We start from the raw sequence: 22,405 nt of genomic DNA, 5'->3' as shown, positions 1-22,405 counted from the left end.
CTACAATAAGTCTAGATGAGAGTCATGTGTGTAAACCCTGTCATTTAATGTAAAACAATGGGAAGGAAGAATGCATGAATTAGCATTATTTTAATAATATTTTGGTCTGATACCTGTATGACAATTGTCCCTCATTACAATTCAATGGACAATTAAGTTATCATCCAGAATTTGACACTTCTTTGTGGTAATTCACAAGAAAATATATTGAGCAAACTCAAAAAATGGTCCCTGTTCGTCTCAAAACCAGTCTCAACTTAATGGTTGGTCAATCAAGCTTAGTTGGAGTAAAAAAAAGCTGAAGTTGATTTGCTGAGCATGCAAGCTGTAGCAGTTGTGTAAAAAAACACGACAGCTTATGCCTTCTTTGGTGCCATCATGAGGTTGGTCTCTCCAAAATCTTGTTACTCCATCAATAAGCTAGAATACTATGTGGGTGCTCTTGTTGGGAGCATCATGCATTTTATAATACTTGACAATCCCTGCTCATTAACAGCATTAATAGACATCTTCTAAAAAGGCAAAAACAATCAAAACATTGGACAAAAGTTAAAAGAATTAAACACTTGTTTAACTAATGTGTTATTGTGAGAATTCCTCCTGACACATATTTAAGGTCATGCCACCCAGTTTTAATATTCCGCATGATCTGCTCAAGTGTAAAACATGCATGAAACAGCATATGCATGTCATGCATTAGTGATAGTTGGTGGAGATCTATTGGGAGTTGATTAGTCACACACAATGACCTTGTGACGTGCCAAAGACACAAATCAGTGCAAGCACACAGGTCATATCAAAGAGTACAGCAGTCAGTAATCTGAATAAAATGCAAGAATGTATTGCATTGTAATGCAGAAAAATGTAGGCTTATAATACAATAAATCACAACAAGTATGAATGATAAAAAAAACTACTTGAAATTCCATGTGAATTACAGTGGTTTTTCTTAAAATCTTATAAGCATTAACATTATGATTTTTCTACAAACTTGTGATGTCAGGACAGGATTTTACAAGCCATTCGCTTGGCTAAATATTCAACATAAGTATGATTTTATTCCACAGTACCCACAGTAATTTACCACTTCTGTAATGCTCTCACTTTTCACTCCTACTTCTGCAATCAAGAAGGCTTGACAAAAGGAGTTTTTAAAAAAAACATTCCACTATCATTTCATTTTTACTGTACGCACAAAAGACCATAGCAGAACTTTTTTAAACTCTTCATACAATCTTTTGTGAAAAGCCAAATTATTAACTCATCAGCTAGTCACATATCAAAAATGTCCTTAACACATTGCACTGTGCTGCAGAGTGACTTTGGGAATTGTTTTAAAATAATTGGTGTACTAGTCTTTAGTAGCACATCATTAACAGCAGACAGAAAACAAAAAAGGAAAGGGAGGAAAGCACCTACCTGCTGTGAAAAAAACACAGCTGATAGTTGTATAATAGGAGGAATGAATATTAAGAGCTGGAGGCCTAGTGCAATATGCACTCTGCTGAGCTGTCACTGACCAAGATACTGACAGTCACAATCTACTCCAACGGTAGTGACCCTGACCTCTGACCTCACATCATTGAGCCATGTCAAAACACTGTTTTTATTACCAAGTGTTGGACAAAGACAGGGTTTCTTAGAATTTAAGGGAAAATGACACCATCAAGAGAATTTGACCGAAAGCTGTTTGGGTTAAGACAACAAAAACAAATAAAAAAGTACTGAATAGAACAATGATTTTCTTGAAGCCATAAGAGAGATCACATTACTCATCTAAGGTTTGACAGTAACACCAAAAGTCACTGTAATTTATTCATAACATGTTGAAAGTCGGCACTCCAGACTGACCCTATAAGCCTGGAGAGCCATGAATGTTTCCACTTCCTCAACCTGACCTACTGGCAGTTGTATTGGGGTTATAGTAAAGGTGTGGCCATTTAAACCAAGGAGCAAGCTCAGTTCATATAGCACATAGGCCTGAAACCCAGGAAACCACCTGTTTACCTAGAGTTACAAAACTGTAATATCAGCTTCATATCTACCGTACCAGGGGAGATTTTGTCTAACAGACAACAGACATAGAGATCAACAGGAACAAAAGTCATTCTCGGTGAATACTTGATCCACAGCCAACTTTGACAAAGTCATTCAACATGGGTAAACCGACAGCTATCGCACAAGCAAACACATCACATGACCATTTCTACAACCTGCCAACGTGATTATCCGCCTGATGTCGGATAATCACTTACAAAGTTATAGTACGGTGTATATTTAAAATATGTAAACACATCATTCAATTCACTATAAACGTGAACATACTTTCATATAGCCTAGCTGTCATTTTGTCGTGGCAAGTTTTATTCATAATGTGGTTCAACCGTGCGATTACATGTAATAATAATAATGAATAACTATTAAATGTATTGTTCTAACATTCATCCATATTGCAGGATTGACATTTCCCAACTGTGCTAAGGCAGTCTGTAACATTAATCTCCGAAACAGAACACTTTTCTGAGAAGGAGTTCATGGCCGATATAAGGTTAAAAGAAAAGGCTAGGAAAAAGCAACAGATGTAATAACGACTAGTTTGTACATTTTGTATGTACAAACTGTGTGTGTATTGCATACGTTGGTAATTTATATACCGAATTAGGGTGGCTCGTCAAAGTGTTAGCAAGAAGGCTAGATGCTAACTAAGATAAACGTCATCCACCCTGCCAAGCTAGTTAGCATAGCTCGCATTAGCTAAGTCAGCTTGTTAGCAATGCTTAACTTGTGTTTAGGAAGTCTCTGGAGCCGCTAGGAATCTCGTGTTGATTGAGGCGGAAAGAATAACTTCATCTCATAATTTAACCTTTCATTCACACACATACCTGCAGGTGCTCCTGAAAGCGAATAGGCAGTATCTGAGCCATGGCGGTTCCTCTCTCACACTCCTCCGGTTTCTACTAATGCTAACAAACTACGGCTTCTTCTCTCTGGTCCTAGCTGGACAGCCAGGGGGCCTCTAGTCTAAAGTCCAAATGAAATCAATCTAAACCTAGTGTGAAACGTGCTGTCGGTGCTGTGGTACTTTTTGTATTCGTCCCTAAACTGTTTACTTGCGGGCTTCCCCTGGCTAACAACTGACTGCCGCTACACCGACTCCTTGGACCTGCAATGGCGGTGGAGGTTGGTCTGCAGAGAAAACATCCCGGAAATGGAAGTCCACTCAGTGAGGCGGATGAATACGGAGCTACACTTTTTTAAAAGTGCACCATGGCGTGAATAATCAGTATTTCTTTGATACATTTAATGATATTTATTGATCATTTGATATTATAGTTGAAACACAAAACAGTGACACCAGGCTTAGACAAAACAATATATAAAAATAAATCTTAAAGTGGAACTACTTCTTTCTATTCGCCCTTTGATTTTTGCCACATCATTCGTCTTTGTAAATTAACGTCAGTCCTACGTGTTGTACACTTGTTCCTCTCAGCCAATCAGAACTCTCTCACCTCAAGCAAGAGATTCACGTTTATATTGTCGTCAATAAAATGATATGCAACATTCATTGAATTTAAATAAGGATGTATATGTTCCCAGTCGGTATGCTCCATTATCTTTACCATCATCTGATCATAAATAACCCTTTATTTGCCTTTTCCTAGACATCACATGAAAATAACCACAATTACCTTCAAAAGAGTGATCTTAAACCTACTCTTATGATGAGGAAACACATTGCTGACAAAACCCTTATACGTACACAAACTTGTGGAGGCAGAATTTGTGTTGTACTCTACCATGACATATACTGCAGCATTTATATATATATGAAGATACTAACTGTTTTCATGACAAGTTGATACACAGACAGGTTCTTATTGACGTGTTCTACACCACATATTGTGCCATTTAACACTTGCACGCAAAGCAAAATCTGTAAATTTGATATATTAAAATATCCTTCTTACACTGCAATGCAACTTTAAATGTAAGATAAAAGAACCTGTAAGTTACTTTATTGAGAACATTTGAGAAATCAAAATGATGGACAAAAAAAAGAAATATTCCCTTTTATTCAGTCAATGAAAGCAGCTGGGGTTTGAGTCAGCAGAGTGTGGACCCAGTGATCATTTCCCGTTTTTACATCCACAATTTGTGTTGGCAGAGGATGTAACTGTATTGCTCAACGTAAAACTGACAGCTTGGAAAACCGTTCCTCAAACACGCTGACCTTTTAGCTGAGATGTCATTCTGCTGAGCCAGCAATTATGACTTTAGAAAACAAATGGTATAACTGGGAGGATGAGTACATGGCACCTGTCAATCAAATATAATTTTGCCAGGGTAATGCAGTAAGATCCCTTAACCTTGATGTAAAGTCACATAGATCAAATAGAGCAATGTTAAATTAAGTGACCATTTCATAGTCATTTTACTATGAAACGTTTTCTTTGACTAAATGTTTGCATATAATGAGTAATGAATGCAAATTAAGTAATCCTTGTGTTGAAAAAACATTAGTATTCCAGCTAAATGAAAGTGCTAGAAGGATGCCAACAATATACTGTAAGCAGACATATGTTTGTGCATTGTTCAGCGGTTTGTTAGGATACAAATGACATGAACATAAAATACAGAAGATGAGAATACTCTCAATGTACTAGGAGTGTAACATCAGAGTTTTATTATTCATGGCCAATATCCAACACCAATAAAATGATAGGCTTTAAACAGCTGATTTTCCAAATGTGCGCTGTCCATATGCATTCAGACACCGTTATCACAGATTCCTACACAGACAACAACAAAAAAAATTTGGATTGTGTTGAATCCAGAATGATGCTCAGAAAAACTATCTGAAACATTTCACAATCGAACGTTAAGGGGAAGTGCTGGGGGTAGGGAATATAATGATGATGATGAAATAGGAGTGTATGTACAATATTTTTGTTCAAATGAAGGTTTGAAAGTCTTAATAAATAATAGGAGACCAGTCAGTGTTGAGATGACATAGAATATCATGGAGCATAAACAGCAGTTTCCCTATTCTCTTCTCCTGAAATCAAATCCAAACATTTTGACATTTACACCTGGGACCAAGCCTAATAAACCTGGACTAAACCATGCAATTTGTTTGCTGATCTATCCTATCAGGGGGTGGCAGAGGGTGCAATGAACGCTGTCCTGAATAGACCATTCACGCTGCTGTTGCCATGGAATCACAGGCCAAGGAAACGACACTAACAGAGAAGCCATGTGTGTCATGATAAAAGAGTGGCCTTTGGACTCTCCGCAAGGATGACACACAGGCCTGCCGACGCTGAGATTAGCCCCAAGCTCCATGCAAAATGAAGGGGAAGCGCTGGATAGTGGGTCTGCAACCTTATGCCCTAGTCTTTTCTTGTAGACTCTCTACACCATGACCCCATCTTTAAGTACGTTGTGTCTTCTCCTGCAGCTCACAGAGGAGTCAAGTAAAGTGCACTGAAGAGCAGCCATGCTTGGACTTGAGACATGTGCTGCAACTGGGATCATGCTTACAAAAAGGTAACTGTCTCCTTTACAGATATCTGACCGGTAGTACACTCCAGTACTTTGGCAGGGGTTTAGGCACAGATGGGAGCTCCGTGTCTTCCTGTGGCTGGGAGGATCCCATCAGGGATGACTGAGCGGGACTGACATTTGGATCCGGACTCAGGATTGAAAAGTCCCATAGAAGCTATTGGCTCTTCACTTCTCCCTTATTGTCTTTCTTCTCTTCTCTTCCATTTTCAATTCAAAAATGGACCCATTTTTCTTTTCTTTTTTTACCCTCTGTCATTGCTACATAATACCACAACATTTACAAACGTACTGCTATTTGAAGCCTTGATAAATGTGTGCTCACACTGTACTTGTGAATGATCTCAATTTTCTCTCAAGAAGAAAGATAAAGGAAAAAATGTTCAAGCTTTTCATTTTGCAGGGTCACACGCTAAACTGTCAATTTATTAAAGTAGTGAGAGTGAAATCCGTAATGGGTCAGGAAAGGATTTACTCCTGTGTTTGTGCCATTGGTGAAATCATTGGTGAGTATTGTGGTTTAAAGATAATTTCCCTGATAAAACCAGTTATTAAAAAAATATGAAAGTGTTCAATTACAGCGATTTATTGAATATTTAATTTTTTCTTCTGTGTTTAATAGCTTTTTTAATTGTGTGTAATGATGTATCCTAATACTAATCTTTTTCTGATTTATAAATAAAGATACATATTTTTTAATTCTCTCATTTTCCCTGATCTACTTTTGGAAGGCAGAGGGAAGGGATTAAGTCATTTCACAAACATATACATACACTCAAAAAACTGAAACGTTGACTTTAACTGTATTATGTCAACTGATCTCACTGTATTAGGTTAGCAGAAAGCAATAATATTAAGTTTCAAAAAAACATTTTAGGTTCAACTACATATAATTGCTTTCTGCTGACACAATTAAAGTCAACGTTGAAAGTTTTTTCAGGGTATGCTTTCTGTAATTTCTCTTTTTTTTTTATCTCTCTGATATTTAGCAACTCCCTTGTTTTTTGTCAAATGATAATACCATCACTCTTGTTAACTTGTAAATATTTTGCATATTATGCTTGCACAGTTATTCCTCTTGACTCAATTTGGTTTTCATTACATTTTCACAAACTCACAGTATTTTGTAGTCTAACCTTTGAAACTCAGCCAAGGTAAAGTTACTAATTGACGGTGCATGGGCCTTTGAACCTTGAAAGCACAGACGAGGGACCAATGAAGTCAAATACATTTGATGCAAGGACATGGTGCTGTCTTTGCACTTTGGTTACATGCATGTAGGAGTCAGCTTCCCTCATTGTAATAAACCCCAAACCTACAACAGTTCAGTCCCACCCCAAAACAAACACAGGGATGGATTTTTCCAAACTTTAGACTATTATTAAATTACAGATACAGTTTTCACATTTATAAGTAGAATTGTTCATGTATTATTAACTATTAATGTTTAATAGGTGCATAGACATTTGATTTGCAATGTACTGCCATCTAGTGCATGGAGTTCTCATTAATAGTTATTGGCTTGATAACATTTAAATTTAAATATTTTCATGTCACAAGTGTAGATATAATTATAAAAAACCACACATGATATTATTAATAAAAATAATAACGATAATGATAATTATACAGAAAATTAAATAGAACTTTGAAAAATACCTGAAATTCTTAAATGCAAACATTGAGATCAATTTATCTAGATCTATATCTCTTTAGAAATACATATCAAAATATGTTTACTGCACATATTAAAACCAAAATGTATTAGTCCATACTTAAAAACGTGTCTTAGAATAGAAATGTTAAGTACACATTAATATACTTTTGAATCCTGAACTGACTTTCTTTTTTAGGGGGTGCTATAGAGCCATTCTGCTTGCGCCAATTATGAGACCCCAAAATATTTTCACCAGTGCAAATGTGCAAAAAAAAAGGTGCAGAATGTAAGCATGCTCAGACCATGATGCAGCATCAAGCAATTTGTATAGGCCCTTTGCCCTGACTAATCGGTGCTCGGGCCATTATAATAAAAATAATGCGTTTAATTTATAAAGTGCTTTTCCAAATACGCAAAGACACTTCACAATAAAAAAACATTTGATATAAAAATGCAAACAAACATCAGACAAAAAATTACATGCAAAGATGCAATAAAACTATAGAACAGAACTAGAACTGTGTCAGGGTTGGGGAAACAGGACCCAAGTGCAGTAAATCAAGGGGAAGCAGGTAAGCATCCAAACATAATGCAAGCTTTATTCAAAAGCTGTTGATGAAAACACGAAGCAAGGGGAACACAGGACATGAAAAACACTTAGCTCCAGACATGAAGGACGACAGGAACAGGCAGGTATCTTGGACAAGATCAGGGAAGAAATGACGACGACCGATCAACAGACAAAAGGGAAACCGGGACTAAATACATAAGGGTAATCACAAGACGAGAGACAGCTGGAAGGGGGAGGAGAAACACAGGGGCAACAGGTGAACACAATGACACAAGTGGGGAAAACATTTAAAAATAAAAAAACACACAACACAAAGACATGACATACGAAACAAGGATCATGACAGAACCCCCCTCTCAAAGGGCGGATTCCAGACGTCCCAACAAAGTCCAAAAAAATGGGTGGGTGGAGGGGGTCTGGAGGAGGGACGCATGACCAAGGCCAAAAGGGTGGGTGGAGGGGGTCCGGAGGCGGGATTCGGGCAGGCGGCCCGGGGGCAAGACAGAGGGCAAGGAGGGTGTCTCGGGCAAACGACCCGGGGGCAACACAGAGGACAAGAATAGTGTCTCGGGCCGACGGCCCACGGGTAAGGCAGAGCATGAGACAGCATGGACAGGGCTTGTGGCAAGGGAAGTCTGGAGACATGGGCAGAGGCCACGGCAAGGGGACTCTGGAGGCCGGAGACAGGGGCGTAGAACACGCTGAAGGAACTCCGGAGGCCGGAGACATGGGCGGAGACAGGGGCAGGGAGACCATGGCAAGGGAACTCTGGAGGACAGTGGAATAGCTCCGGAGGGCGGCGAGACAGTTCCGGAGGGCGGCCTGGAAGGTGGCGAGAGAGCTCCGGAGGGCGGCCTGGAAGGCGGCGAGAGAGCTCCGGAGGACGGCCTGGAAGGCGGCAAGACGCCTCAGAAGGATGGGCTGTAGGACGGACTGGAGGATGACGAGACTGGCGGACGGTGGGCTGGAGGCCGGCGGGACCACTCCGGAGGAAAGTAAGGAGCACCTGGAGCAGGAGGCGGCAGGGCCACCGAGGAGACAGGAGCACCAGTCGGAGGGACCCCCGACGGGACTTGAGCTGTCGTCGGCGGGAACCCAGTTGGTACTGGCATCTGCGGGACCCCCAAAGAGGCAGGAGATGGCTTTGGCAGGAACCCGGGTGGTACTGGCGTCGGCGGGACCCCCGAAGAGGCAGGTGCAGGGGCCGGCAGCTCCACCGACGGGACATGAACTAGAGTCGGCGGGACATGAGCTTGAGTCGGCGGGGCCCCCGACTGGACAGGGACATAGATTGGTGGGACCACCAACGGAACAGGTGTCGGAGGGACCACCGACTTGACGGGGTGAGGAGTTGGCGGGACCCCCATCGGAACAGGTGACGGCGGGACCCCCAACAGAACAGGAGCAGATGTAGCCAGAAGCGTGGCTGCAGGAGGCTTGGCTGGCTGCAGGGGGCTTGGCTGCAGGGGGCTTGGCTGCAGGGGGCTTGGCCGCAGGGGGCTTGGCCGCAGGGGGCTTGGCGGGGGCTTGGCTGCAGGAAGCGTCACTGCTGTGACACGAGGTTTAAGGAAAGGGTGCAGGCTTTCTGGGGAAGTGACAAATGTCCTTAAATAGTCCAGCAGTGAGCTCTCTAACCATGGCTTATCTGCCACTGCTCTCCTCCACTCTCCATACATAAAATGTGGTATGAATACCCCACAATAGAATCCTCCAAAAATACTGCTGGATCCATATCTGGTTCGGTCGTTCTGTCTGGGTTGGGGAAACAGGACCCAAGTGCAGTAAATCAAGGGGAAGCAGGTAAGGGTCAAAAACAAAAAGCGAGCTTTATTCAAAAGCTGTTGATGAAAACACAAAGCAAGGGGAACACAGGACATGAAAAACACTTAGCTCCAGACATGAAGGGCGACAGGAACAGGCAGGTAACATGGACAAGATCAGGGAAGAAATGACGACGACCGAACAACAGACAAAAGGGAAACAGGGACTAAATACACATGGGTAATCACAAGACGAGAGACAGCTGGAAGGGGGAGGAGAAACACAGGGCAACAGGTGAACACAATGACACAGGCACAGGAGGGAAACGCAGACAGGAAGTGAAGCTTAACATGACACAAGAGGGGAAAACATTTCAAAATAAAACACACAACACAAAGACATGACATACGAAACAAGGATCATGACAAATTGTTTGTTTTTGGTGCAGTTAATGGGAAACAGTAGTCCCTTAACAATCTTTTTTAGAAGTATTGTCATTTTCTCGCAGTAGAGACACAAAAGTAGGTGAGAGGTTATGTCCCGAGGGATTGGGTCTTTACAACTCGTTTTTGTCAGAAACCTTCAAAAAGTAACTAAAATCTGCAGCATATTTTCCAATTTACATGTTCAAAATGGTTGTGTGTTTATAAGGAATGTCATTGCATAAAAAATATGACATGTTGCTTAGCTTCCTGGAACCCTTTCAAGTGAAACAGATAACACCATGACTAATGTGTTTAGTTCTCACCACTCTTCCATCCTCCCTTCTTTTGCATTTCCAGTCAATGAGGTCATACTCGCCTTGTGCATCAGCAGTATTACTTTTGCCACAACCTCAAAACTAAATTACTAAATCACTATCTCAAAGGGAAATATTATTATTTTTTACTTCACTTCATTTATCAGAGATATTTAGTATTTTTCAGATTACAGTTTCTCATTCCCTTCTTGTCCAGTAGAAAGCAGGTAAGTACAGAAGTGCTGATGTTTAATGTTTTTGACACACTGAAGGGTGAAGTGTTATTTTGTTTGTTGAGAAAATTCTCCTACTCAATAAATTCTATAAAATGCCTTTTGGCATCAGCTCTGAAATTCATCACCATTAAGTAGAAATCAGGGCTGTTTTTCTGAGAAATTGTAACTTTTATTAGTACATTTTGTTTTGACTCATTTATCCACAGTGATTAACTTGACTGATATACAAAGTCTAAAATACTGATGCATTTCTGTACAATAAACTACCCTCACAGTATATAAAGGAATCAAAATGAGAAACACCATAAATATCTGCTGCAGTACAATAGAACATACACATTAATGACACAGTAAATATTCATACAAAAATATCAGATACTGTTCTGGCAGGGAACATGTTATACTGCACAATGAGCAGTTTTAATTAAAACACTTGTAATTGCTGTAAACAAGTGAGATCAGTTACTTAATCTGCACTGAAAAACTGAAACGTTGACTTTAATTAAATGTTTTATTTCAACAAATTCCACAAAATATTAAGTCGAATGTTATTTTAAACTTGATATTATTGCTTTCAACTAACCATATACAGTTATGTGAAATCTGTTGACATATATGTAATTACAGAGAACAGATAACACATTACTGTATCAGGGTAAGTTAAAGGCAATACTATTACATTTAAATATAAAAACAATAGGTTCAACATAATACTATTGCTTTCCACTAATACAATTATGTGGAACCTGTTGACATAATACATTTAATTAAAGTCAATGTTTATTTTTTCAGTGTTGTTCACTCTGTGTTGTGAGACTTGTGAATTCTTTAAATGTGTTTCTTAAAATATCCTAACTTATTTTTAAATGTATTGTACCATTTTAATGCTAGAAATTCACTTGTAAGGAATTACAATTACCTTTTTTAATAGCCTGATTATTACACTACCCTGTAACATGTATTTCGTTGCTCCTCAAGCCATTTTGTGGTATTAGTAATTAAACTGAAGTAAATGGTCTCCACTTCTACCGTTGCTACTATTATTTTTATTGGATTGTTCGTCTGTTTGTCTATCTTGTCACTGAGCTTTGGCCTTGGCACGGACAGTCAGTGTTGGGTGTAATACTCATGGGAACGCGGCACAGATTGTACACGCACACATGCACAGATAGTTGTAACTATCCGAGTAGAATAAGATTTTATTCAGACAGAACGGGGAGTAAGACCTTGTTATGTGTTTTGCACTTTGTTTCTACAGTCAGACGTAACACATGGTTACACGTGCTCAAAAGTTCACACACAGATTAAACATTAAGCCAGGTGTCTTTCAAAGGGAGGAGTCTCTGTGTAGTCAGAATAAATGTTTGTACGTGCAGTCCTCCCACAGCAACATCCCTCTGTGATGGGTAAGAGACACAACATGAAATCAAGTACAGGTAATTCACATTTCCTACTTTATTTTGTAAAACTATCTTATATGCACTGTCTTATGCATGCTGTGCTTTTATATTTATCTCTTTCAACATATTAATGTGATTTGTTTGTAGTCTACTGTGCTGCATGAATGATCACATTTAGATGACGCACAACCATTGCCCGTATGTGTAAAGAAATAGAGCTTCTAAATTGAACACTAGATTTCTAAACCTTGATTCGTTGGACAAAAATCCATGTTTGTCCTAATAGCACTTCCGAGATTGAAAAAGCTGTTCTAAATGTTATGGTTCACAACGGAAAATTCTCCTCTCATCCAGTTTCAGAAGCTCATTTTGTGTGTTTATAAGACCTCTCTGACCTATGACATTAAAAAGAAGCTTTATGGTAAGGAAAAACAAACAGTGACCCATTAGCTGCTCTGAAATGCCCGTGGTATGAGCTATTCATGAGAGGGGCCGCTTACATAGATGTGAGAGATGGATCTTATCTGGGAGCAGAGGGTAGCTAAACGGGTTGTATTATTCATTTGTAACAGTTTGTTTTAGGTGACAATGTGTCAAAGAAACAAGCACTCTGTGTCATTGACATTATGAGTCAGGCAGATAAGCAGAGTACAGATCAGTGAGTTTAATGTGTCATCTGTTGACATTTGGATTTGATAGTGTTAGATACAAAACATTACTTCAATAACAGAAACCATACAACATAATAAGTAAATTGTGTAGTAACACCTTCTTTGTCAGTGTTAGTGATGTTTTGGATGAAAAATACTGAAGCATAACATGGGTGTGTTATTTTACTGCTGCAGATGCTTAAGGTTTTATTATTTTATAATCATTTAATATTAGTAGTGTAGTTGTCCTGTGAACCAGACTTGTTTTCATAAACGGGACAATGCTTTTTTTTGAGATTGTTGTATAATTGTAATGTATACTCTGTTATATATACATATATCTAAAAAAGATTAAACCCATGAACTAATTATGAAATTGTTTGCATTGATATTAATCATTTAAGAATGACTGGCTTCAGCGGCTTCGATAATGGGTGACATGTTTGTTGGACATTTCCATCTTAAAGGTTTTTGATGTCCTTTGAATCCCTCCCTTTTTTAGAGGGCAAAGACTAAAGAGGATTACACAAAATCAAACCCTGTTTTATGGTGCCTACCAGATAAAGTCACCAGATATGTTTTCCGAGGCTCAAATCTTACTGTTATGCTGTTGCCTCGCAGTTTAGTAGGCTCAAGCACGCAGACACACTCAAATGAATATACCATAATTGGACATGTGACACATAATACTTGATGATTTGTGTTGCAATGCTACATTTGGTGTGATGTGTGTCGTGTTAAGGGAAAAAAAATGTATATAGTAAATACAAATTACTTACAGAAATGTCTTATTATGAAATGTCTCTCCATGGATATTGTTCTGCCAAAGCTAATTAATTCATATGAAATCTGTTTTTCAAGGTGTGGAAATCACTCAGTTGACAGAGTAAGTGTGCTTTTTGTTTGTAATTGTTTGCACCAATATTAATATATTTAGTAAAATCCTCATATATGTTATTTTCACTTTAAACTCAAGAAAAAACATGAACACTATTCCGCCATTACGACAAAAATAATGATAAAATGATCAGGCACGACATAAAACAAAGTTGGACATTCATCCTAAAACAGAACTACACATTCATGTCTCGCCAAAACAGCTGGATCACATTAAAGTCTACTACATAACTATGATTTTTTTTTAAAGTATACGTCTTGTGACGTGTGATATGACTTTTGGAACAAAGTAATCTTTATACTTTGGGCCCAAGACAAGGTTGGCATGTTGTAATGATAATTACACGTGAGGTGGTGAAACTAATATGTAACAAAAGATGGAAAATTATTGATTGACTTTCATGTACATTTAGCCCAAACAGTAAGGAAAGAAAATGTACATTTTTTCCTTTTTTCCAAAACTGAACATTTTAATATCCAATTATTATAATTATAAGTAAAACATGAGCGTAATGTCTATCATTTATCTTTTTGCAGGAAATTTACATTTAATCCGAAAGAGGGAATAGACAACCCAGTGATGGTCACCACAGAAGATGCAGGTATAATCCTGCATACTTATTTCTGTGTATCTGTTACCCCACCAGCTCTAATGCACCTTCTGTCTGCTTCCGCTCAGACTCTGTGTTGACGCCCAGCCCACATCTGTGTGTTCTTAAACGAGACGAAGGGCAGTCCTACGGCTTTAATCTGCGGGTGGAGAGGGGACGCCAGGGACACATCATCAGAAATGTAGTGTCAGGAGGGGTGGCGGGGTGCAGTGGCCTTCAGGAGGGAGACAGGCTTCTGGAAGTCAACAACTGCTTTGTGGAAGATGTCCCTCACCCTGAGGTATGGTGGGCTCTAAACACAACACAAAAGCCTATTCAAAATGGTATTCTAACTATTTTCTTCTTTATGAATCAGGTGGCTGGGAAGATAAGGCTCAGTGGAAATCAGTTATGTTTATTAGTGTTGAATGGGGAGGAGTACGAGCAGGCTGTGTCCCGAGGTGAAGACCTCCAAAGTCTAGTCAGAGCGCATAAGGGCGAGGGTTTCAGACCACCCAGACTCTGCCACATCACCAGGGATCCAGCCTCAGGTCTGGGCATCAACTTCACACCCGTGGAAGGTAACACTCACCCTCCTCATTAAAAAAACATCAGGGTTCGATGTCTAACCGAACAGTTGAGTTTAAGCCTGTAAAGTGTTATTCAATTGCTCCTCCTGTTTCTGCTCTGTAGGAGAGAAAGGACGCTTCTCTGTAAGCTTAGCGGCAGGAGGTGCAGCGGAAAGGGCTGGGGTGTGTAAAGGGGATCACCTGGTGTGGATAAACGGAGCAACAGTGTCTGATCTCACACACTCTGCACTCAGCAGGATGGTAAGGCGGTATAAGATGGTATAATCAACTTGTAAGTAAAAACTCAGCTTTCTTGCACGCCTCCACGGTGAAGAAGAATTCAAAAGTATGAGAGAAGTCATGATGAATTTTTGAAAATGGGGGCTGCGTAACGAAGGCAAAACTATATCAAAACATCCATTAACAGTTGTAACGCCCCTTATGCGGTATAATCTATACCGTCTCATTTATCCAACCGTATGCTAACTACTTTCCAAACAAATGCATTTTGCAGTCTCACAATTGCTAAGGCATTGGCGATGTAGTGTGCCCACCTGTATGGCCTGTTTTAGTCAAAATGCATATATTTGGGAAGCAGTGAGCATAAGATTGAATAGATGATACCATTTACTTCAATTCATCAAATCTATTGTCCGTTTTAGATTATTTTTTCCCTGTAGAGGCATTCAAGATAACTACAGAGTGAGTAATTGATATCCAAAAGATCATGTATTCATTTAGGTATGTCCAAACTATGGCCCGGAGGCCAAACTATGGTCTGCGGGCCATTTCGAACCGGCCCTTAGCAAATTCTAAAAGTATAATGGTATATGGTCCACAAACGAAACTTGTGCTTGTCTCATATTATACTTCTTAAATATATTTGAGAACATATATTACATAGTATTCATGTGTAAATAAGCCCACTTTTCAAATAAATTCATTCAATTAAAGTTTAAAACATTTACCAACAAATCTTATTTGATAAAAATCACAGTAATTTATTTGCATAACAAGCTTGAAATATACCCTTCATATTTCCCCTTATTATAAGCAATCTGACTCTTTTGTTTTAAAGAAGGAGCTACCAACAAGATAAATGAACCCTATGGAGAGCTGTTATGTAGGCTCAAGTATCAATTATCACTTACCTACATTTGATTGATTTTGCTAACTTATAACTTAACTTAAAGGCAAAATACCTCACCTCTAGTGAGTGGCCCTTAGTATGTTTTCTGTATGTATTCTCCAGCCTTGTTTAGCAGTAAAAACAATGTTTTGCTGTAGATGAAAAAATGTGGCAATCAAATCACCATCCTTGTGATTGACGGTGAGAGTGAGAAGAACTGCCTGCGTCAGAGGAGGCCCATTTTGCCTGCCATGGCTGTTCCACATAACCTGCCTCACAGAGCCAGAAGACTCCACCTGGTGTCAGAGGGCGAGGGCTACGGCTTCCTCCTTCGGCTGGAGAAGGCACCATCAGGATGCAAATGTGAGAGGATAAAAAGAGAGCACATTTCAAACACAGGCATTCCTGAACTTACTTTTTAACTTGCAGTAAAAAAAAATGTTTTTAAATATTAGCTCATGTTCTGCGTGCAATGGAGAGTGGCAGTCCAGCAGAGAAGGCCGGTATGAAGGATGGAGAGCTGCTGCTGGAGGTCAACGGGGAGTCAGTAGAGTCATTGAAGCATGAAGAGATAGTTGACAGAGTGAGACAGAGTGGAGAACAGATATCTCTCACCACCATCACTCTCGTTGGGCTGGAGTTTAACACCCAGGTGGGCATCACTTGGTACATTTCCTAAGAAGAAGAAAAAAAAAATGTGAGTTTATATCCTTTATTTTGTGTATGCAGTTGGGTCTATCCCCTCTTCTCTTCTGTGAGGATGTTGCTGCCGAGAGAGCAAAGGAGAGCTGCATATCAGCCTCTAACGCAGAACAAGCTCCACAAAAGGACATGGATGACTCAAGCAAGCCCAGAAACTGCACTGTCCAAAAAGGCCCTTTGGGGTTTGGCTTTAACCTGGACAGTGTCCCACAGGGTCCTGGGATCTTCATCAGTCAGGTAAGATGGAATACTGCATTGCACTTAGTTAATGTTAAAATAAGTACTTAGATCCTATGTTTAACTCAAAGTATAAATATCAGAGTCTAGATCTCAGCAAAAACATACTTAAACAGCAGTGAGAGTACATATCTTGCACTTGAGTAAAAGTAGAAGTACGAGAGTGCAGGAATACTCTGCTCAAGTAGTCCTGTATTCAAGATTGTACTCATGTAAAAGATCAAAAGAATTAGCATAAAAATATAATTAAAGTACCAAAAGTAAAAGTAGCCATTGTTTGATTGGTCCATTTCAGAATAATATCTCTGATATGTTTTATAATTATTGATCATTAAAGTGTTCTCAGAGCTGGTAAAGGTGCAGCTAGTTTTAATGGCTTTGTATACTGCAGGGTAGCTGCTCAATTTACTCCAGGTGAACTAAAGTCTGATTTAAGCGTTGATTATATTTCACATCATTAATCCAGATCTGTAAAGAAACTAAAGGTCTTAAATAAATGTAGTGGAGTATAAGTACATGATTTACCTCTGAATTGTAGGAGAGTAAAGGTACACAGCATAAAATGGAAATACTACTAAGTATCTCAGAATCGTACTTAAACACAGTACTTGAGTAAATGTACTTAGTAACTTCCCACCTCTTTACTTTTACGAAAAGCATGTCAATAGTATATGTAGTGGCCAAAATCATATAGAAAGAAAACAGATAATAAACTTAAAATAACAGAGACAAGAATCTCCGTTTTTGCATTTATTTCCATTATCCAATACTATTAACCAAAGGACAATCAGGTTTCCTATCGATTCCTTTACTTAAACCTTTCCTATGGCTTACTATGTGGCTTGAATCACCCTGGAAAAAAACATGTGTCTACTAGTGCTCTACTCCCACCACCACCTATCTCCAATATATACAATTAAACCAGGTGCCCTAATCACCCAGCGCCCAAACATGCCTTCAAAATAAAAGCATACAAACTACTTAACTCATTTCAATAACACCACTAAATAATAACACATTCACTATACACAAAACAGCAAGAAAATAAATGTTTAACTATGAAATGATATAATGATGGACTATAAAGCAATATATAGCTCCAACAGTATACTTATGTACAGTATTGAGTAAATGTTTTAGTCACTTCCCACCACTGCACTTTGTCAACATTAGCTTTGTTAAAGCAAAAATGTGTAAAAGGATGCAGATCAGGCGGTTGATATTTAATTATTTTTGTCATATGCTTTTCTTCCCTTTAGGTGGCTTTTGGGGGCTCTGGTCAGAGAGCAGGGCTGTGCGTGGGTGATGCTGTGATGGAAGTCGATGGACAAAATGTGGAAGATAAGTATCTGGAGGACGTGATTATGCTCGTGGAGGAAGGAGGACATTTTATTTCTTTAGTAGTCATGCATAAGAATAGCTACAAAATGAAGCGTGAGCAGACTGACACACCTACAAAAGATATCCCTGACAGTGAGGTAAACAAATTTTGGGAGTTTAACTATAGTATATAACCTTTTTACATAATTGTAATGTCATCAGTGGGCACATTTTTTACCATATTTCCTTGTTTGCATTTCACCAGGAGGAAGAAAATAATGAGATATCATGTTTGTGAAGGTCAAAGATACTCATCCTGCATTGTAAAGATATCCTGCATCACATACGTCTACTGAAGAGTCTTAAACTGAGATGAACAAAAAGAATGATTGTATAAAATAGTTTGATTATAATGAATATTAATATCATTATTAACACTCACCACCTTCTTCTACAAATATTTTACATGTATTAATTGTAATATCATTATTACTGTACATTGGTCAAAAATGCTTTAATCTAATCCCGGGGTTTGACAAAGCAAAAGAAAAGATGAAACAAGATTTAAAATAAGCTAAATGAAACTGAAACAGTGGCATTTGAAGAGATGTTGCAATGGCAAGTGGCTCAGTCAGTAGGGGCTTGGACTGGGAATCGTAGGGTTGCCGGTTCAAGTCCCCGAACAGACTTGAAATATGGAAAGTGGACTGCTACTTGGAGAGGTCCCAGTTCACCTCCTAGGCCCTGCTGTGGTGCCCTTGAGCAAGGCACCGGACACCTCCAATCCCCCCTCCCCATTGCACCCCGGGCGCTGCACAATAGCTGCCCACTGCTCCTAGTAAAGAGGACCAATTTCACTGTGTGTGCTCTGCTGTGTTCATGTATGTAACTAATAAAGAGGGTTTCATCCTCCGATTCTATCTATCTATGTGCAATTGTGTATGATATAAAAATAACATTTAGAAATGTACTGTAACTGATGATGCAGAAAACATATGTAACCATTGTCACATGTGATCTCAATTTGAAATACTTAATAAATAAAAAGCTCCATGTCTTGGTGTAAAGTAACCAAGTACATTTACTCATGCTTTACATAAGCACCATTTTGAGGTACTTTTACTTTACTTGAGTATTTCCAACATTGTTCTTCTACTGCACTACAATTCAGAGGTCAATATTACTGATTGATGTTACTTTGCTGATGTAGATTAATGATAAACAATATGATCAACACACTTAAAGGGAAAATCCTTAAGGGAAAATCCTTACATGGGCCAATCTTCATAATGAGTACTTTTACTTTTGGTACTTTAAGTATATTTTGATGCCAAAACTTTTGTACTTTTACTTGGGTAACACTTTGAATACAGGATTTTTACTTGTAACAGAGCATTCCTACACTCTGGTCCCCCCCCCCCCCTGCTTAAAGTACCGTAAACTGTATAAACAAAAAATGTATACAAAATTACACATTAAATGTCTGTTCTTGCAGAGAGAGTGTATGTTTATTGAGAATAAGCCTGATAGTACAGTTTGTACTGATGGAAAACGTTAATGCTTACCTGTGTTTCTGAATAATACCCAGCCATTTGCCGTGTTAAACTGCCAGTTATGACAAAATACATCAGACAAAAACATAAAGGCCATTTGAAAATGAGTAAGAAAAAGACAGTGTCGGGTGATGGTACTGCACCCCCCCGTGGTGGTATGGCAAATAATGCAGCTGTTTTATATTGTATACAGTAACTAAACTGTAAAGTTTAGACACTTTTGGTAAAATAAAAATAATAATAATACAGAACTTCTGAAAACGTTCCAATATTTTACCTCATGCCGTATAAGTAAACACGTAATACGCAGGCTATTTCTGTGCAGGCATTTAAATGGACAGCAGAAGTCACGGGTCCTTCTGCTGGAGGTGACATTCAGTCGGCTAACAGATTCAGTGGGAGAGTTAGCATCGACAAACGCTTCAACATGGCACAGGCAGTGCAAAAACTGGTCTCCAAAGTACCTACCCTGATAGGCGGTAAGTTGATTTCTAATGTTATTAACCATAATGTGTATCCAATAATTGGAGTGTTAATTGTAAGTAGTTTCATCTTTATTTGCAATGTAGCTCTGCCGACGCTGTCAAGAGGCAGCGAGACCCAGATATCAAATGAATTAAATGGATGTAACATTAGCTAGCTAACCTTTATTGCAGAAAACACTCAATTTTGTTTTGCTAAATTATTACTTTAGCAAGCTAGCATGCGTGACTTCTATTGTTTACACTCAATAAGTAAAAGCCGTGTATCAATTAGCTAAGTAGCTAAAGCTATTCATCGGTGTGTGGGGAGCTATGAAGCCCGAGCTAGCTTTAGCCGTAAACTAATGAAAGATGCCCCAGACTTACAGTTTTTCTTCTCTCACAGCCTCCGTCAACTACTCAAAGCCCCGGCTAGCAAAATTCTGGTACTATGCCCGTGTTGAACTTGTCCCTCCTTCCCCTGCCGAGATCCCCAAGGCCATCGAGGGGGCCGCAAACCTCCTGAAGGGCTTACAGTCAGGACGTCTCGGTCAACTTACAGTGAAGGTGCGTGTGTTATTGCCAGACCTTGTTATGTAAAGTCATATTCTGAATGACTGTTTTAAAAGCGTTAAGTATTTGTTATCAAAACGATGGTGACATGTCATGAGCTCCACTGTTTGTGATACACCACAATACTGTTTCTTTACCTACTGTTTTTAAAAACGCTGTATTCTGTGTAGCCCTTTCACATCTCTGTATGTCTTTGTATGTACATTAGTTATAGTTTGCTTTACTACTTCTCATTATGCATACATTAATAGATTACTGTTAATAGTTAGTTTATTCAATTGCAATGTTTATCACACATCACACACTTAAATTAGTTTTAACGTTTATATTTTAGTCCTATTGTTGAATTTGCACTATTTGTCTCTGATTCTCATTTAGCTTTCACTTGAGTAGTTTTCCTTTCTATTTATTTACAATATATTTTATATGCATTGTTGTACAGAGCCTAAGATCCAAGATTGCAGTGCTACGTCTGCTTTACCTAACTTGTTATGTAAAGGCTGATAAATAACTTGAAACTTAAAATATAAATACATCAAAAATAAACATTTCAATAGAAAACCCTTTACAATGATTTAAAAATGAATTGGCAGTTTCTATGTGCCAGTGTTTGTTTGTTTTTTACACCCGCTTCATTCATTGAAAGAAAACAATAGTAGGTTGTGCAGATTTCTTTTTAATGTTTTTTTGCTTAAAATGTATTCCTTTTAATGGATAGGAGTGGATGTTAAAATCAAAGTAGTACAGCTCACAGACAATGAGGTGTATCTATCAGTATAATTCTCTTGTCACTTTTAGTCCTGTGGAAAATAAAAACATGTTTAAAGGAAAACAATAAGTATCTTCAGCATTTTGCTTGATAGATTTCTCTGGAAGTTTATCTAATACAATTCTTTGTTTCTTCCCAGGATACTCTAAGGAATGGACTGGTGGCCACTGAAGTAATGATGTGGTTCTACATTGGGGAGTGCATCGGTAAAGGAGGCATCATTGGCTATGATGTCTGAGATTTGGACTGTCATGCTTTCTTTTTATCTTTTGAACGTTATATGCTCAACTTCCTGCAAGAATACTGGGAACCAATAAAGAGATGTCTATTGTTAAAACATGTCACTTTCCGATTACTTTCTTTCGAATAGTATGCATGGCTTTGACACTTCTTTTTGTTGTTTAAATTCAATAGTATAATACCCTTTTTCTGTTTAAGGGAGGAGATATATTAAGAAACAAAATGCTCACTTCTTCCTTAATTCCTACATTGGATTTACACTTGTCATTGCCAAGGTTGTGCAGAGGATTACACCTGAAGACAAATAAACATGAGCTGATCTTGTATACAAATTGGTGTGTATGAGCTGCTGTTTAGATAAGCATAACAGTAAACTCTGTATTTTATATCACTAGTTCTGTACAAAACATTGGATGTATAATTTTAAAGAGTCTTAATTCACTGGAGAACCTTTTTGTGGATGCAGTCAGAACAAAGTTATTTTGGAAACTTTTGGATAACTAATTATGATCAGTATTTATAATCGTGATCATTACATTTTAAGTTCAGTTCCTATAATCAACCAACAGAGGGAGCTGTTGGTATTGCGAATGTGCTGGTGCTTTAGTTATCCACAAGTTCAAGTGATTATAAATGGAATAGTCTACATACCAGCTAAATAATTTCAAAATTAGAATTATATCTCTAAAAGTGATTTTTATTTTTACAAACAAGATGAAAAGAAGCACTTATTTAAATCCTGATCAATGACATCTTTCATCCTTATGTTTTTTTTTTTGTAGGGAT

General features: G+C 38.5%; 3 protein-coding genes and 1 long non-coding RNA gene across 11 annotated transcripts in view; 2 read left to right on the top strand and 2 right to left on the bottom strand.

Moving 5' to 3' along the window:
* The window catches only part of cltca (clathrin, heavy chain a (Hc)), a 33,806-nt gene extending 30,627 nt beyond the window's left edge, over nucleotides 1-3,179 (bottom strand). Inside the window, 1 exon segment of the mRNA XM_063895966.1 lies at nucleotides 2,883-3,179. Coding sequence (XP_063752036.1) covers nucleotides 2,883-2,924 — 42 coding nt within the window. The 5' untranslated portion in view covers nucleotides 2,925-3,179.
* A 2,150-nt stretch (nucleotides 3,180-5,329) lies between these two features.
* On the top strand, nucleotides 5,330-19,519 carry nherf4b (NHERF family PDZ scaffold protein 4b). Of its 4 annotated transcripts, none has more exons than XM_063895038.1 (12): nucleotides 5,330-5,376; nucleotides 5,462-5,550; nucleotides 13,441-13,465; nucleotides 14,014-14,078; nucleotides 14,156-14,367; nucleotides 14,443-14,647; nucleotides 14,760-14,896; nucleotides 15,923-16,127; nucleotides 16,220-16,416; nucleotides 16,494-16,703; nucleotides 17,963-18,044; nucleotides 18,286-19,519. In XM_063895038.1, the coding sequence occupies exons 1-12, from the start codon at nucleotides 5,345-5,347 to the stop codon at nucleotides 18,300-18,302; spliced, it is 1,476 nt and encodes a 491-aa protein (XP_063751108.1). In that variant the 5' UTR covers nucleotides 5,330-5,344; the 3' UTR covers nucleotides 18,303-19,519. The 4 variants fall into 4 exon arrangements, with proteins under 4 accessions (XP_063751108.1, XP_063751106.1, XP_063751105.1 ...); XM_063895036.1 differs by having other exon boundaries at nucleotides 17,963-18,181; nucleotides 18,289-19,519; XM_063895035.1 differs by having other exon boundaries at nucleotides 17,963-19,519.
* Nucleotides 11,699-20,598, bottom strand: LOC134871987 (uncharacterized). Of its 5 annotated transcripts, none has more exons than XR_010166768.1 (4): nucleotides 20,425-20,598; nucleotides 15,986-16,439; nucleotides 14,135-14,379; nucleotides 11,699-11,926 (listed from the first exon to the last, which is right to left on the bottom strand). It is a non-coding gene; the product is annotated as an uncharacterized LOC134871987 (long non-coding RNA). The 5 variants fall into 5 exon arrangements; XR_010166766.1 differs by having other exon boundaries at nucleotides 11,699-14,379; nucleotides 15,986-16,099; nucleotides 16,221-16,439; XR_010166767.1 differs by having other exon boundaries at nucleotides 11,699-14,379; nucleotides 15,986-16,099; nucleotides 16,236-16,439.
* atp5l (ATP synthase, H+ transporting, mitochondrial F0 complex, subunit g) lies at nucleotides 19,886-21,718 on the top strand. Its single transcript, XM_063895041.1, has 3 exons — nucleotides 19,886-20,055; nucleotides 20,444-20,604; nucleotides 21,519-21,718. The coding sequence occupies exons 1-3, from the start codon at nucleotides 20,004-20,006 to the stop codon at nucleotides 21,615-21,617; spliced, it is 312 nt and encodes a 103-aa protein (XP_063751111.1). The 5' UTR covers nucleotides 19,886-20,003; the 3' UTR covers nucleotides 21,618-21,718.
* The last annotated feature ends 687 nt before the right edge of the window (nucleotides 21,719-22,405 follow it).

Source organism: Eleginops maclovinus, chromosome 11 (assembly GCF_036324505.1).
Source record: "Eleginops maclovinus isolate JMC-PN-2008 ecotype Puerto Natales chromosome 11, JC_Emac_rtc_rv5, whole genome shotgun sequence".
NCBI classification, from domain to species: Eukaryota; Metazoa; Chordata; class Actinopteri; order Perciformes; family Eleginopidae; genus Eleginops; species Eleginops maclovinus.
Note: the sequence above shows the minus strand (reverse complement) of the source record. Positions and strands in the feature narration are given on the sequence as shown.